Source organism: Talpa occidentalis, unplaced genomic scaffold (assembly GCF_014898055.3).
Source record: "Talpa occidentalis isolate TD23 unplaced genomic scaffold, MPIMG_talOcc4v2.1 talOcc4.6, whole genome shotgun sequence".
NCBI lineage: Eukaryota > Metazoa > Chordata > Mammalia > Eulipotyphla > Talpidae > Talpa > Talpa occidentalis.
This window is the reverse complement of record NW_023604972.1, coordinates 119,604,227-119,619,473: the sequence shown is the minus strand read 5'-3', so window position 1 is coordinate 119,619,473 and position 15,247 is coordinate 119,604,227. Positions and strand designations below refer to the sequence as shown.

The window sequence follows — 15,247 nt, the reverse complement described above, 5'->3', positions numbered from 1 at the left end:
ACATACATGCATACATGTGTGTGTTTATGTGTGTGTGTATGTGTGTGAAGAGAGAGAGAGTGCATTTCAAATAGAACAGGGTCTATAAGTGGTATGGACTTATTTATTAAGTGTTATATTTACAAATACAAACCACACTGGTTATGAAGTAGTTAATTAAGATGCCCCTTTGGGCACTCTGAGTCACTGATGTGAGTTTTTCACTGCAGCTGATTCATGTCTGGGGTCTTACACAAACCAGCTATCATGTGTGTGTATGAGGCTGCTAAAGGCTTGTGTCCTGAAGAAACCATTTCAAAATTTCCTTGCTTTTTGCTGCTGCCAAGGTTGACACAGCTATATTAAGGGATGATAAAATTTAGCTGATGCCAAAATAGTTTTAGACTTTCATATATAAAAATAAAGTCTGGTTATCATGGGAGAGCTGTTTCAAATAAAAGTGCTGCCTGCCATGTGTCACTCACTAAATCTTGACAGAAGTTAGAACAGAGTATTTGAAGGGGGAAGGGAGAGAGAGAAGACCATGTGAGGGTAATACCTTCCCAGGTAACCAGTGACCTGTGTCCAGGCATCTGAGCGCTGTGGAGGGATCGTTCTCTCTCCTGTAGCCCCGCCGCACGGAGCAGGAATCAGTGAAATCACTAAAATCCTTGTCACTACCATGTTTGCTCCCCTCCTGTCTTGAGAGGCTCATTCCCCCCATCTTACTGTAATATGTAGAGCATTTTCTCTCCTGCCTCTTTCTAAGTATCAACGACCCAGTTAAACTGTCATCACCAGCAGAACTAAATTCCGCCCGGTACCTATTTATAAATGATGTTCTGCTCTCAAAACCTACTTGCTTTGAGCTTAGAAGCAGAGTGTTATCTAGTTGTAAAAGCTTTCTCACCCCATTCAGAAAAGGCCTTCAAACTCGAGTAAGGGATGTTTTTGTTTCCAGAGATGTTTTGAAGATGATTTTTAGAGACCAATGTGTTAAGAAAGTTTATCTTGGATTTTCTTAATATTGAAGATTGTTCTTACTTAACTCCAGCCCATCTCATCATGGTGTGCTCACAGAAATGAGTGGGGTTAAGAAGATTAATTATTAAATCGGGAAGGTCACAGTCTGTGACAGTGGAGACTAAAAGTTGGGTGTACTGACTCTGAATCCAGCACCCCATCCTTCTGTGGTGCTTTTTTGGCATCCAGGGACAGGACCTTTATTTTTTTAATGAAATGCTAATTCAAACAGTTTTCATAGATAGAGAAATTAGACTTAATTTACACTAAAAACTAAACATATTCCTTTCATAACTGATGGAGGAAATTCTTGTAGGTTTCTAAAAGTGGGTTTATTTTGAACTAAGTCATTGTTAGTGTTTTAAAACAAATCTATTTAAAACTTTTTAAACCAAAGTCAGTCACTCAAAAATAATAACTAGGGTAGAATTTTATCATTTTTGTTGTCATCCCTTAGGAAAATGTGTGACTTTTGTCATCGATAGTAGAATGGTGGAAAAAGAAAAAAAATATTTTCTAGAAATTAATGACTTTCTTAGTATATACTGATGGCTGCCCTCTTTCCCATCTACCAGATTACACACATTGTGCTTCCAAGACATTTAAGGTCCCCTGGAGAAAGTAGGGGCAATAAGAAAAAAAAAAAGAGAGTGTGGGTATGAAAAGTTAATTTTATTACCTTCTGATGCTAGATTAAAACACAGAGTAGTTAGTCAAAGCTGAAGACTCAGCTTTCAACAATAGCCTCCCCCCACCCCCCAGTTCTCCAGTGGAGACAGTCCCCCAGCTGGGTCTAGCGGAAGCCAGACCTACAACCTTCCATGGTTTGGCTGAGGATCCCTGCGAGTGGACAGGGGCTATACTGTAGAGCTCAGTTTGAGATCCATGTCCAAACGTGGAAGAGTCATCAGTATTCTGCAGTTGTCTATCCTAAGGCCTCACCAGGGGCACCTAGCCAAATCTCTTCCCTTCCTCTGAATAAATTAACAGTTATAGGGACCAGCTGTATTTTCAGGCTGACTTGTTAAATATTGGCTGTAAAATTTCCTCAGGGCATTGATATTAGACTACAAAGCTCTGTGATGAGATCTAGTCTTGGGCTCTGCCTGTAAGGTCTCTACCCTTCTGTAAAGAAAAGCACAGATCAGCTCCACTTGGGGTGCAGGAAAAGAGTGATGCAGACAGGGAGAAGCCCCCAAGAGACATGAAGGCTTAGGGAGATTCTCTTGATGGTGAAATGCAAGTAGAGAGCTGGGACAAGCTGGCTTGCACCCACATGGATTTTGGGCACCCTGCAGTTGGGCTCTTGGCCCCTTTTTGCCACTGTGCTCCAGGTATGATTAAACTGATTTAATATGACAGGACCCAAATATTTTCTTCTGCAGGAAAGTGGCAGAGAAAAAAAAAAAGAGTCCTGAAGAGTCTTGATGATTGACTCTGCAGGAAGCAGATACAGTAAAGTTTTACAAAGATAAGGAGAGTCCCTCTTCAGCTGTTTTCCCAGAGCTGGAGTCTATGTGGAGCTTGCAGAGGTGCCAAGAAGCAGAAAGGGAAAAGGAATCCCCATCAAGACAGCAAAGACTACTCCTGGGGTTTCTGAAAATGCTTCTGGAGGCTGTGGACAGTGAGCAACAGGGCCAGCTCTCAGAGGTGAATGCCCCCACTGTCCTGCAGGTGGCTCAGAGGCTCACGTGGGCTAATGAACATTAGGGAATGACAGCAGCAGCACATCTTAGGTGTGTGAGAAAACCCCACCTCTTCCCTTATTTCTTTGGTCTTTTCAACTTCAGATTCCAATACCTTCTAACTCTATTAAAACACTGAGCAAGCCAAACTGATCTGGATATATGCCTATCCCACATCCACCATCTGCCTAGAATGGAATGGGGTTCAGAACCTAGAATGTTCTTCGATGACTTTCACTGGCTTCAGACTTAATTCCCATTGGGGCATATAATCCTTCCAAGAGGGCTGGGAGCTTAAAAGAGATAGAACTTCTATCTAGTAATGACAAGCTTGTACATACATGGCATGCATGTCGCTACTTTTTCCAATGGGGACATAGACAAGGCTCTCTCATCTCAAGCCCTTTTCCCCATTATGCTGGTCTGAGCTGCAGAATAGCTTATGCTTATCTCTGGGAAACCAGTACCCATTGGTAAGTGCAAAACTAAAAATGGATCACTTCTCACATGCCAAACCCAAGGAGCCAAATTTCAACTATGAGCCAAGAGTACCAAATGGGGGTAGATTTCTACCTAAGGAAGAGTGGGGGAAGCGTTCCCCTAGGATGCTTAAATTGTATGCCCTGGGGACTTCAGGAAACGAAGTGACTTCTTCCTGTGCATCATCATCTTGTGAGTGGAAGTAACAGAATCCATCCTAACTCCATCTCTCACACCTACCTAGACCTGCAAGGGGCCCCACTGAGGCAGAAGCACTTGTTTTGAAGAGATCCAGAGGGTTGGGCTGTGCAGTTGCAGACTGTCCTGTAGGTGAAGTCTGGCCTGGAGATTCTGAGACGGGAGGAGCAAAGATGTCTGATGCAAGCAAATCATTTGCTGGAGACTGACAGGGCAGAGAGGGAGATACAAGAGTCATCAGTAACCATGAGATGCAGCTTTATTCTGCTCCTACTGTGTACCTTAAGTTTGAGAACCACAGAAAGAATTTTTTCTGTTATTAATAACCTATCATTAAAAAAAGATAAAAAATTAAAAAAAGGAGAGAGTGAGAGAGACATATCCCTGCAAAGAACAGCATATTGGGTGTTGGTAACTGACACAATGGGTATGTTTAAAGTGAAATCTAATTTGCTTATTTGCAGATTTGTTTTGGTCTGGTCTCCTTACAAGCTAACGCTTAAAGCTTTCAGAAAGCAAGGAAAATTATAAATATATCATCTAACTATTTTTGATCATTCCATTGGATTTGAAATCAGTTTGCATAAGATGATACTTTAGGCTAATCATTGGCCTGCATATTCCAAAGAGAAAGACACCTAGAGGAATTGCATTTGCAGCTGCTTTGCAATGAAGTGGTAATAGTAAATACATCAGTTTCTTTTAAGACAATGAGACAATGAATCATTCAGTAAGTATTTAAAAGAGGAGCAAACTTAGGAGTTTTACACCAACACCTCGGACATTAATGCCATGTGGGAGCTGCTTGGGGGTGTGTGTTAGTGTGGGGAAGGGATAAAAGGAATCACAAGACCCTTACCCTCCCCTTCCAGAACACGATGATCAAACTTACCCGAGGTACAGAAGCATAGCAGCATAAAAAAATGGAAAAACTTGTGTTTAGTTAATAAGAAGTGACAAGGCATGCAAACGGAAAGTAGGGCGTGACAAACACTGTTGAGTAAGAAGCGATTAGAGGAAGGTATTCCTGGAGAACGGTGTGTCTTATCCCACCTTCTATTTCACAGCCACACAGGAAACTACAATAGCAGCAGGAAAGAGAGAGCTTGCATCACACCACCCTTTGGTAACGAACATGCATTCTGCCAATGGTTATGTGGAGAAGACAATTCACCTTAGCAGTCCTTCTGCCTCTTCCTGGTTTGGTACTTTGTGGAGGTGGGATAATGGCAATGGAGTCTTGTGGTGAGGACTGGACAGAGTTTTCCAAGTCCTGCTTTACGCCATTCGGTACAGAGAGTCCTTTGGGAGGGCTTCCCACAAAAGGGTTCGGGGAGGATTTGACATGGAAGCCGTTCTGTTCTCTTTCAGATACCCCATTTTGATTCCTCACTGCTGGCTGTGTTTGCGTACTCGAAAAGGGCCATGGGCCTGTCTGAGCTTCCTGTTTGCCAGTCCGGTTAGAGATTTGGTCAAATTGCTGACCAAAGTAATCAACATCCCCATTCAGAGGCCCGTTACTCAGTGGAGAAGACAAGCTACTCAAATTCTCTTTCTTCTGATCTGGAGAGTTGTGAGAATCAAACGAAGAGGGTGTTGATTGGTCTGGATGTGCAAAAGGATCATCACGGAAAGGATCAGGATTAGGGGTGGGAAAGAAGTTGAGATTGGCAGAGAAGGCATTTTCAGGCAAGAAAGATGCCTGAGGCTTTGGTCGAGGGAGGGAGCAGGAGGTGATGCCGTTTGTTAAGAATGAATTTTCTCTTAAAGAATTCTGATTGGTGTCGATTTCAGAGTTTAGATCCACTAACAGGATATCTTTGCTTTCCTATCATATTTGGAAAGAAAAAAAAAAAGAAAGTGTTAGTCCATTTTGTGCCTTCAAATGAGAACGCTCATAAAATGACCATGATTATCAAAATTTCCGTTGCGTTTGGTCTTGACAAACTGGTTGATCATTATTACTACCTCTCATCACCTCCCTAGGTGCATTTACTCATTGTAGAATAGGTCTTCCTATTCCCTTTCCAGTCTCTTTAAGTCTCATCTTTACTGGTGAAATCTTAGTTGTTTATTTTAGTCAAGTCTCCACTCACCCTTATAGACTGACTGAGTTCATGGTCATTGTTGTTTCAATTCATGCCTTTGAAAGTCTTAAATGGAGTTCATTGGGAGTCACTCTACCCAATTATCCAAGTGTATTAAGCTCAAAAGAAGAAATGACATCAGAAACCTAGCTCAGCCACCGACCTGATAAGTTTCTTCTGTGGGACCCCAACTGGTCAATCCACTGACAAATATATTCATAGTTTATAGTCCTGATTGTGAGGAAAGTTAAGGTCAAATACATTTCTCTATACTTGGCTTATCTTTTGAAGGTAGGAAAAAGATTACCCTTTACACCATAGCCTATTATATATGACTTTGTAAATACTTAAGGATCTTTTTGAAGGTATTAGCTAAATTTTATCCTATCATGATAGTCTCCCCTTTGTACATACTCTGTTTGTTTATATGCTTTGAAGAAAATGATACTCAAAAATGCAGATATAGGGCCTCCCTGGTGGCACAAGGGGTTAAGTGTCAGCACTACGAAGCTATCCGCAGTCACTGCAGCACAAGTTTGATCCCTAGCCAGGGCTGATCCACATGGTGCAGCAGACCTCTCCTGTCTCCCCGGCTGCTCCCCTCAGTAGTGTACTTCAGTCAGTCTGCCTGATCTGTTCCCCACTGTGTTCTGGTGAATCCTCTCATTCCCCACCCCCACATCTCTGGCCTGTATCCCAGTGCTTGTATACATAAATAAATCTTTTTAAAAATGCAGATATAATCTAACATCATAAATAGCTTGTCATAAGATAGCTTAGAGTGGTCTGTGTTGTGACAATTGCCTCATGTACTTAATGGATAAAGTCTACCAATCTTTAATTTCCCTTTAATTTATATATAATATAATCTGTGGGTTTATAATTTAATTTGAAAGACATATTAAATGCAAAACTCTACAAATTCTATCCCCTCTACCATTTTTCTGGTATGTTTATTATTTCGACTCATTTGTTAGGTAAGACATCCTCATATAAAAAGTAGCAAATTTGATAAATCTGACCTGTCTTTATTCAAGTCAATGACATAAACTGGGGTTCATCTGAGAAAGAGCTGCTATAATCTCAGACCTTCCTTTTGACTGATTTTGGCCAATTAAATACCTAACTATGCTATCACAGAAGAATACAAACCATGGAAAATGCCTTGGTAAAATGGCTGTTAGAGATACAGCATTCCCCTGAGCAGATTACTAAATATTTTGATGACTGAGACAAAAACAACCTCAAGGGAATATAAAATTCTCAAGCTTACAGGTAAAAAGGGGGCTTGAATAGTCCTCCTTGGCTATAAGAAAAAAAACCAAAATTTTTAGAAAGTTGAGGTCCTCCATCAGACCTGACTGGCATGCTGTCCTTTGGCTTCCTTTAATGTGAGGTATAAAGACACAATTTTTAAAATTCAGGTTTTTGCTTTCTAACCAGAAGAATTTGTCAGAAGAAAGAACTTATAATTAAAAAAAATAATCAAAGAAATGGATTGGAATATCTCTTAATGGAGGGATCTTCAGCAATCAAAAGGTAGGACAAAATGTATTACAAAAGCTTGTGATTTCAGTATTTATTGATTTATTATGCGCCACCTCTGGGTTAGAACAGTTGGGTGTTCACAGCTGGTAGTGTCCTCCTTTTCAAATACTTCAGAAGAAGCTCTTAGGACACCAAACAGGAGCCACAGTGTTAGACTTCTGAATAATCACCCTATAAGTAAAATGTATAAGGCTTTCCTCAGGTTGGGTTTGTTGTTATTCAACATTAAAAAGTCTAGTTCACTGGCTACAACTCAAAGATGTACAAGTCTTCATCCATTCCCTTGATCAAGACTTCGTTAACTGTTGAATTATAAACACTGTATCTACCTGGCATTATTTGAGCACCTGAGAGACAAGCACCAGTGACATGAATGTGAAATGCAGGCCTTAAGAGCTCCCAGAAGTGGGACAAGTAGGGTACTGAAGAGTTGTTGGCACGAAGCTTAAATACTGAGCTCCACAGTCTAACTCTTCGGGTAACTAATCTCACTAATTTCACCTAACTGTTCCAGTTCCCACACCTGGACTTCCCCCTTCCTGCTACTTACTTTACTAAAATACACTTCATTAGATGGACTTTCAAAACAATCCACGATAGGATGTAGCTTATTCTAGCCAACTTGTTATTTTCCTACAGACTTTAAAGACACAATTCAAATCAACATCTTACGTATACATGACACTTGTGCTTTATCTCCTGATTGATCTCTATACTAGATTCAACCTCCTTCATGGGGGTCATGCCTGACAGTTTGGTCATAATAACTGTTTTCAAATGGTCAAGTTTTTAAAACTAGAGAGAATGCTTTTTATATTTCTTTCCTTTTTTGGTTCTGTTTTGAGATTAATATGGAAATGTATTGATTACTCAAGTGGTTTTCCCATAAAAATTGCATTCTACATGATGCCACTTAGTTTGCAACATAAATTTTAATTGAAATTCCTGATACTATTTTTCAAAAATTGAGAAAAGGGGTATATCAAGGAACCACTAATACAGTCTAGGTAATTTAGATTTCTTCCTCTTCTCATGTCTTCCAGAAAAATTATTGTAGGACTTGAATGTACATGTTCACAGGAATGGAGAGATACCTTTTATAACTTGTGAACATGGAGTCAAATATGTAAGTACAAGTTGACAAATTTCAACCAGTACCTATGTACACTGTTAGTGTTCTTTACTTACCAGATACCATCTACTTTGATGGTATTTATTATTTTAATTTATTGCTAGTTTGCCTAAAATTTGCATTTATTTCTATAAACTAAAATTCTTAGACTGCATGAAATGTAGTATAAATGAGACTCAGAATTACCCATGCTGTTTTTCATTTCCTTCTTCAGAACTTTCTAGAAGTCTACAGAAGCAGGTTAAACAGTTTCCTTGCCTAGAATTCACATTCCACTTCATATTTTGAGATCTTTGATATTTTTCAATATTCTTGTTTAAATGTCAGAAATATTTGGAAAGTAGGGACATACTGATTTACTTTGGGGAGGGAGCTACTCATGGAAGACAACATTGCCTAGGAATCAAAGGACCTCATAGCTATGATGGGTCTTTCAGGGTTATCTAATCCAGTAGTCCAAAAAATTTGTCCTTAGAATGGCACTAACATGATAAAGTTCCTATAGATAAGTGATAAGCCCCATTGTTTCAAAGAATATTAAACAGACTTCTATACTGGAGGCTTTGTAGGGCCTCTGAAATGTTATTATGCGTTGTGAAATATCATGGAGTTGGGGGTAGAGAAGAGGGTACATAGCTCCTGGTCCTTCCCTGTATCATTTATCCTTTAATTTTTATTTTAACATTTTTAATCCTTTATTTTATGCAGTATTCTGGGAAGTGAGACTCTTACCTAGTCTTCAGTCTGCAGCGGTTTGAATTTGCATCATATTAGTCATGTACACTTGCTTGACAATTCCCTGATATAGACTCCTACATAGATAATTTCTCCCCATTTCTCTAGACTGATATCCTTTTTGTCTAATTATTGCCTTCCTTTCTTCCCATCTATTACCTTCTCTTATGTTCAAGTTCCAAAACTCACTCAGGCATTATTTGAATCTCTAAACAGATAAATTCCCTGTAATTAATATCAATTAATAGTCTTTGTGACTAGTTTTAATGCTGGGCTCCCCAGTTGATAGTACACTCCATGAGTCATTGACGTTATGCATCTCACTCACTTCTGTGCCTTACTAAGAACAGGTAGTCAAGGAATTGTTAAATAAATAATAGAAGTTGCAAGTCATTATTCAAAATATCACACAGGTAATTTCACTTGAGGTATTTTTTGTAAGGCCTGAGCACTTGGACATAAACCTTGAATCCGGACCTCTTACTTCAGTAACTGAGTTCCCTTCTGAACCACCATTTCCTTATCTGTAAAGGAAAGTATTGCTCCATTCTCACAGAGTTGTGATGGATCAAGCAAAATTAAGAAAACTTGATACATTATGATATCTTGTAAAGAATGAGTAATTTTTTTTAAAACAAGGACAGAATTTTGTTCAACATAACTTGTTTGTTTTAATTCTTACTTCACACCAAGCTTATGCTGCTAAATACCAATAAAGGGGAAAAGAAAAAAGAAGCCAGAGGCTTTACAAAGAATTATAACAATAAAGGAGGGGAAGGAAAGAGGCCAAAAGGCTTTACAAAGAATTATCTAACAAACATACTTCCTTCAAATAGGCTTATGCCAAAGATTATTATTCAGCTCCTTCAGATCCTAAGTCATATCAAAAAGGACTACATTGCCTGACCTATTGCTCAGATTTAACTTCTAAGCAATATTAATATGTCTGAATTAGTGCTGGTAGGGTATCATGGTGACTTAAATGTAAATTTGTTCTAGTAGTCATTTACACTTTCTGTAGAAAAATCAGCAGTCACCAAGTTTTAGTGAGATAATCAAGATTTCCAGGTAATTGCCAATTTGATTTATAGATGCCATTTCCATTACATTGCAAATTTAAAAACAGAGACTTACTGTTGGACTATTTAGGTCAGGAGGTGTAGACATGTCCCCAAACATATCCATCTGGTCAACACCCTTAAAAAAGTATTTGAATTAGATTCAGATGTATCTACTAAAAAAGGTTACTTTGTATATTTTTAAAATTGTTTCCTAAACAAAAGTTTAGGAAAATATTGTCACAGCTGGATTTTCATTTAACTAATGCCCATTTGATATTAGGCTATTTAGGTCAGGAAGTGTAGACATGTCCCCAAACAAATCCATCTGGTCCACACCATTAGAAAGGTATTCAGATTAGATTCAGATGTGTCTACTAAAAAAATTACTTTGAATATAGACATGAATGTTATAGTAATGTTTAGGAAACTGGATGTTGCAATTGAATTTTCATATAGATTCTATACAGATTTGGCATTAGCAATATCTATAGGAAGTAGAACCCATATTCAGATAAACAATAATCATAAAGCATCACATACATACCAATTTCAGTTTGTTAGCTTGCTCATCAAAAGTCAGTAGGGACTCGTTCCCATTCTGAAAAGATGGCAAATATTTAAGGGTTTAATTTAACTTCCTGTAGTACGGCTTCCTAAGCAATTATGATTTATTTAGGCATCAATCATTCACTTGCACATCTTCCATCAGCAGAGGGGTCATCAGCACATAGTAATGAACTAGAAGGGTGCTCGGGTAGGTAGCAGACAAGGGCTTATACACATCACATGCACATGGTACAAGGAGAAAAGTTGCAGATTTACCTCTCCTACTTTGTTGGCTTCTTCCATCTAAAAAGAAAAACACAAATTCAGTGATCTGAGCAATTACAGTTAAAGAGTTCAATTACAGAATAATATATGCATGGCTTCCCAGGTAAAAGGAAGAGAGAGTCTTGCATATTATTTCTGCTCTACATCCCCCCACCAATTTTCATATCAATACTGGAACTGAATAGGGTTATTGGTAGTTTCTTATTTCCTTAGAATTAATGTAAAAGTTACAGGGACTAAAGAGCCAGGGACTAGAAATGAAAAGAGCCTCCATCTATCAATTGGTCCATTGGGAAGACAGACAACATATTTTTATAATTTGAGGCGCTGCATAGAAGCCAACTCTCTAGCCAGGCAATCTGTTTGCATAACATTGAAACATGATCCTGAATATAGTCATGTTTCTTAGGTCGATATAAGGAATTACTTGCCTTTTTCTTTTCTTCTTCCTTTTTCTTTACATTATAGATAACTTGAAAAAGATCCTTAAGATCAACAACTAATGGCTCAGCCTGAAGCAAGAGAAAGCATCTTTATCAGTATTTTAATCTTATCATTTTCTCTCCTTTGTCCCCCATCAGTTTTAGTCAGTGCCAATTTCCTCCTTGCTGTTAAAGCTCCCTTGATTTATGGGAGTATCACCACCACCCCAGCCCCAGATACATGGAGGACAGCAGGGTTAATGAGTATATAGACAAAATAAAAAGTACCACAATCATTTGCCAAGTTCCTTAGTTTCTGGGAATAATTCACTGTTGTTATAACATCAACATTTGACCTTATGAGAAAGTCCATTTTAATAATCCTTGAGTCACACACTACGCGGGTATTAATGACATTTAATATAGCCTTTGGCCAATAAAAACAGTCATCATCTGAATCATTGTTTATTTCGCACCTCTGATCAATTCCAGCAAGGACTCTAGTTGAGTGTTATACACATCTATGCTTACATGAGGACAAGGCTACTTTCAGGATTACCTAAAGGCTTAGACCTTACCTGTTGCCCAGTTTTTATGGCAAAAAACTGATGCTGGCCTTCTCCTCCACACACATAACCAAATGCCCGGTTGTCTGTCACATCGCGGGCAATAAAAGAAATCTTATTTACTGGATGTTCATGTTCTATTACCTGAAAAAGAACATAAATTTATTTATTGAGAAAACTAGAATCCATTTTCAGCTAGCACAATAGGCATCAGATTCCTAGGAATATAGGAAAAATTAGAAAACATTTAGAGAAAAGATTTTTTTGCTTTTGGTCTTAGGCTAGATATACAATGATCCTTGATGGGAAGGACTCCAAAAGGAGGGAAGGGTAGAAATCAAAGGTGGGAAGAATGTTTCTTCTTCAAATATTGATACTTGATTCTCTCTATACCAAAGATATGATGCCACATAGCAAGAACACACTGAGGATTGGGAGGTCAAATTGGGGACACATCCCAAAAGAATCTCTAATAGGTCTACTTTCCAAACTCAAAGACAAACTCAAGTGAACAGCATAACTTAGCAAGAGGAGTCACCATGGGGGTACAGAACGAAAACTCATGATCAGGGAAATTTCAGCACATTCTGGAAGTGACCAAGTGCTGCCATCAAGTATTTCTCAACCTCATACAGATGATCAACATCATTATCTAGGAGCTACATGTGGCAGGAGTTACACTGGCTTAGTAGCACCTTTTTCTTTATTCCTTCATCTCTTTTTATCTCAATCTTTTGAAACAGACAGCAGGGCTCAACTCTTCAAAGGTATTTGTAGATGGGCAGAATGTGTCTTGACTTTTGTTTCTAAAAACCTAAGGCCATTAAAAAGTTTGCATTGGGTATCTTGGAAAGTTTGAGGGAAACCTGCCACCATTATCTGGTGGGCTTGGGAAAGTTGAGAGATGAGGGAGAATGGGGTCCATGGTGCATGTGGACCAGTAGGATGGGTGAGCAAGAGACCAGGGCTCTATGTTGGATGACGCATTATGAACTTTAGATAATGAATGTTTCTAGGAAGGGGTAAAGTAGTAAATGGAGGTCTTCCCAGCCTTGAAGTAGTAATTGGAGGTCTTCCATCCCTTGATGAAATAGAGTATTTTTATAGTCATGAAAAGGAACTACAGATGACAGTATAAGTGGATGAATATCAAGATGTTTTGTGAAATTGAGAGGAAAAATATCAAGAAGACATGAAGTATGATAGCTTTTGATAAGACTCAAAACAAGCAAGCAAGAATGTTCATCTATGATAGAAACAGCAAGCACAAAAAACGAGCAAGGTTACATTTATAGAGTAACATTATGTACCCTGAGGAAGCAAGTAAAAGAAAGAAGAATAAAAAAAGGTAGATGTCTTACAGGTAATATTCTAGCTTTAGATAGCCAATAAATTTGCCTGTGATCAAAATGTTAATCAAAATATTAATTAAGGATTGAAACCCATGCAGAGCATGACACACTGGCTGTTAGGATTAATCTAGTTCTGTGTGCCTTGTGGTCAAAATAAAACACCCAAGTGATATTTACAGCATACCTGTCCTCACAGACTGGAGCTTCACATCTATTATCTGAGACTCATGTCTATTATAAAAAAAATGGTAGGAATCGGAATATATTTTGATTCCTTACCTTCTACTCTGTTTTTTGCCTGTTACTGCTGGAAAAGTAATATAAACTAGCTTTTTTCTCTACAGAATTTTGAAAAGGAAGAAGGGGAGCTGGAATTTAAGTAGCAAATTGTCAGATTCAGGTGGTCAGAAAGGTGTCAGAGAAAGGGAACTCTATTTTTTTCACAAATCTAAGCAATACTAGGGCTTTTAATATCTATAGAAAGAATATTTTTAGGGCCTCCCCGGAGGTGCAGCGGTTGAGCGCTGGGTTGTGAAGCTGCCCGCAGCCTCTGCAGCCCTGGTTCGATCCCCGGCCACTGGGCAAGGGTCCCACATGGCGCGCAGACCTCTCCTGCCGCCCGCTGCTCCCCTCAGCAGTGTACTTGGGGCCTTCCGCCTGCTCTGCTCCCTGCTCTGGCTCTGGTGAATTCTCTCACCCTCCCGCGCTTCTGACTGTACCCAGTGCTTGTATAAATAAACAAAACAAATAAATAAATACATGCATACATACATACATACATAAAATCGTTAAAAAAAAAAGAATACTTTTAGGAGAAATTTTTATCAACAATTGATTATCATTGCAAAGTACTTTAAACACAGAAATGACTAAAGATTCCAGTAAAGATATGTTTGCAAGCTGAGTTATCAAATGTTTCAATAATCTCAAAATGCCTGAAATGAGGGGACCACACCATGTGCTAATGAACACATCCATCGTTTTCTTAAAAAATCTTCTATGAAAGTAAATTCTTACCCCAGTTTTCTCATCAATTATTTTTATCCCAGAAAGAGAAATGTTGACCCAGATCCTTTGTTTGTGTTGTCCCTGAGACCGACCGGCTGCCGCCATCCCCTGATAAGATTGGGAAAACAAGAAAAATCTAGTTAAAAGTACACTATAATGCACTTAAAGCTAACATTTTAAAGACAGCGAGCATTGTTTTCAGCTTGGTTTCCACCTGTGAAAGGGTTAGGCACCCTTCATGAGAGACAACAGGATGCACAGAGCCAGGACATCAGCGGACAGCGATGTGAGCCCAGACATACTATGTTAGTTCTCTTGGCCGCAGAATAGTCATTCATACAGGCAAGAGGAATGGCTTAGATCTTCAGAGATGGTCCTCCTAGACCTTATTTTATTTAACAAGTATTATGTATTTGATTTATTAGTGTCACATAGTGAGAGTACTAGAATTTAAAAATTAAAAAAAAACTGAAGGACTGATGGAGAACACGAGTTTCCACGCCAAGTCCTGAATTTTGCCAGAATAGTTCCAGGGTCTAAAATGTGAGTGTGTCCAAGGTGAAAGTCATCTAGAGCCCTGATATATGCTTGGTTCGATCAGGTTTCTAGAACAGCACTCAAAATATGCAGAAACATGGCTTCTTATAAAATGAGAAAAAAGCTATCCAGCACCCCAGGCTAATTATGTGATTGGAAAAGTTTTTCTTTCAAATAATTGAGATATAGTTAAGTGGGAATTTTTCCTGTTAAACATTTGCTTAAGGTGAAAAGCATTCCTTCCCCCTTTACCTTTAGTTTCATCATAGAATCTTGGCTCATTTTATCACCTCTTGCATCTGGCACATCATCAATACCAATTAGCTTGGCCTTGTATTTTACACCATCACCTTTGAATCTGGCCAAGAGATACTCATCTGTCTTTTCAGAGCCTGAGAAAAGAAAGAAAATTTATAATTGCATTTAAATATCAGCTGGTATGACCAAATTAGGTTCAGAATCTCCAAATCTAAGTAGTATACATATACTACAATTGAGCAAATATTCTATATTCTACCCTGCCTTATTCTTAGATCCTCTGAGTAACATCATGTTCCATAATGTTCTGTGTGTGGAGTGGACATGGGGAAAAAACAAACTCTC

General features: G+C 38.7%; 1 protein-coding gene across 6 annotated transcripts in view; it reads right to left on the bottom strand.

Moving 5' to 3' along the window:
• DAB2 (DAB adaptor protein 2) overlaps window positions 1–15,247 on the bottom strand; it is a 149,321-nt gene that overhangs the window by 4,616 nt on the left and 129,458 nt on the right. For 3 of the 6 annotated variants that reach the window (XM_054688479.1, XM_054688478.1, XM_037530622.2), the window contains 9 exons: window positions 14,897–15,036; window positions 14,117–14,215; window positions 11,760–11,891; window positions 11,191–11,271; window positions 10,751–10,777; window positions 10,473–10,526; window positions 10,002–10,064; window positions 4,540–5,193; window positions 3,408–3,570 (listed from right to left, as the gene is read on the bottom strand). In XM_054688479.1, the coding sequence (XP_054544454.1) occupies window positions 3,408–3,570; window positions 4,540–5,193; window positions 10,002–10,064; window positions 10,473–10,526; window positions 10,751–10,777; window positions 11,191–11,271; window positions 11,760–11,891; window positions 14,117–14,215; window positions 14,897–15,036 (1,413 nt within the window). The remainder of the gene's footprint in view (window positions 1–3,407; window positions 3,571–4,539; window positions 5,194–10,001; window positions 10,065–10,472; window positions 10,527–10,750; window positions 10,778–11,190; window positions 11,272–11,759; window positions 11,892–14,116; window positions 14,216–14,896; window positions 15,037–15,247) is intronic. The other 3 variants (XM_054688481.1, XM_054688480.1, XM_054688482.1) reach the window with 3 other exon arrangements.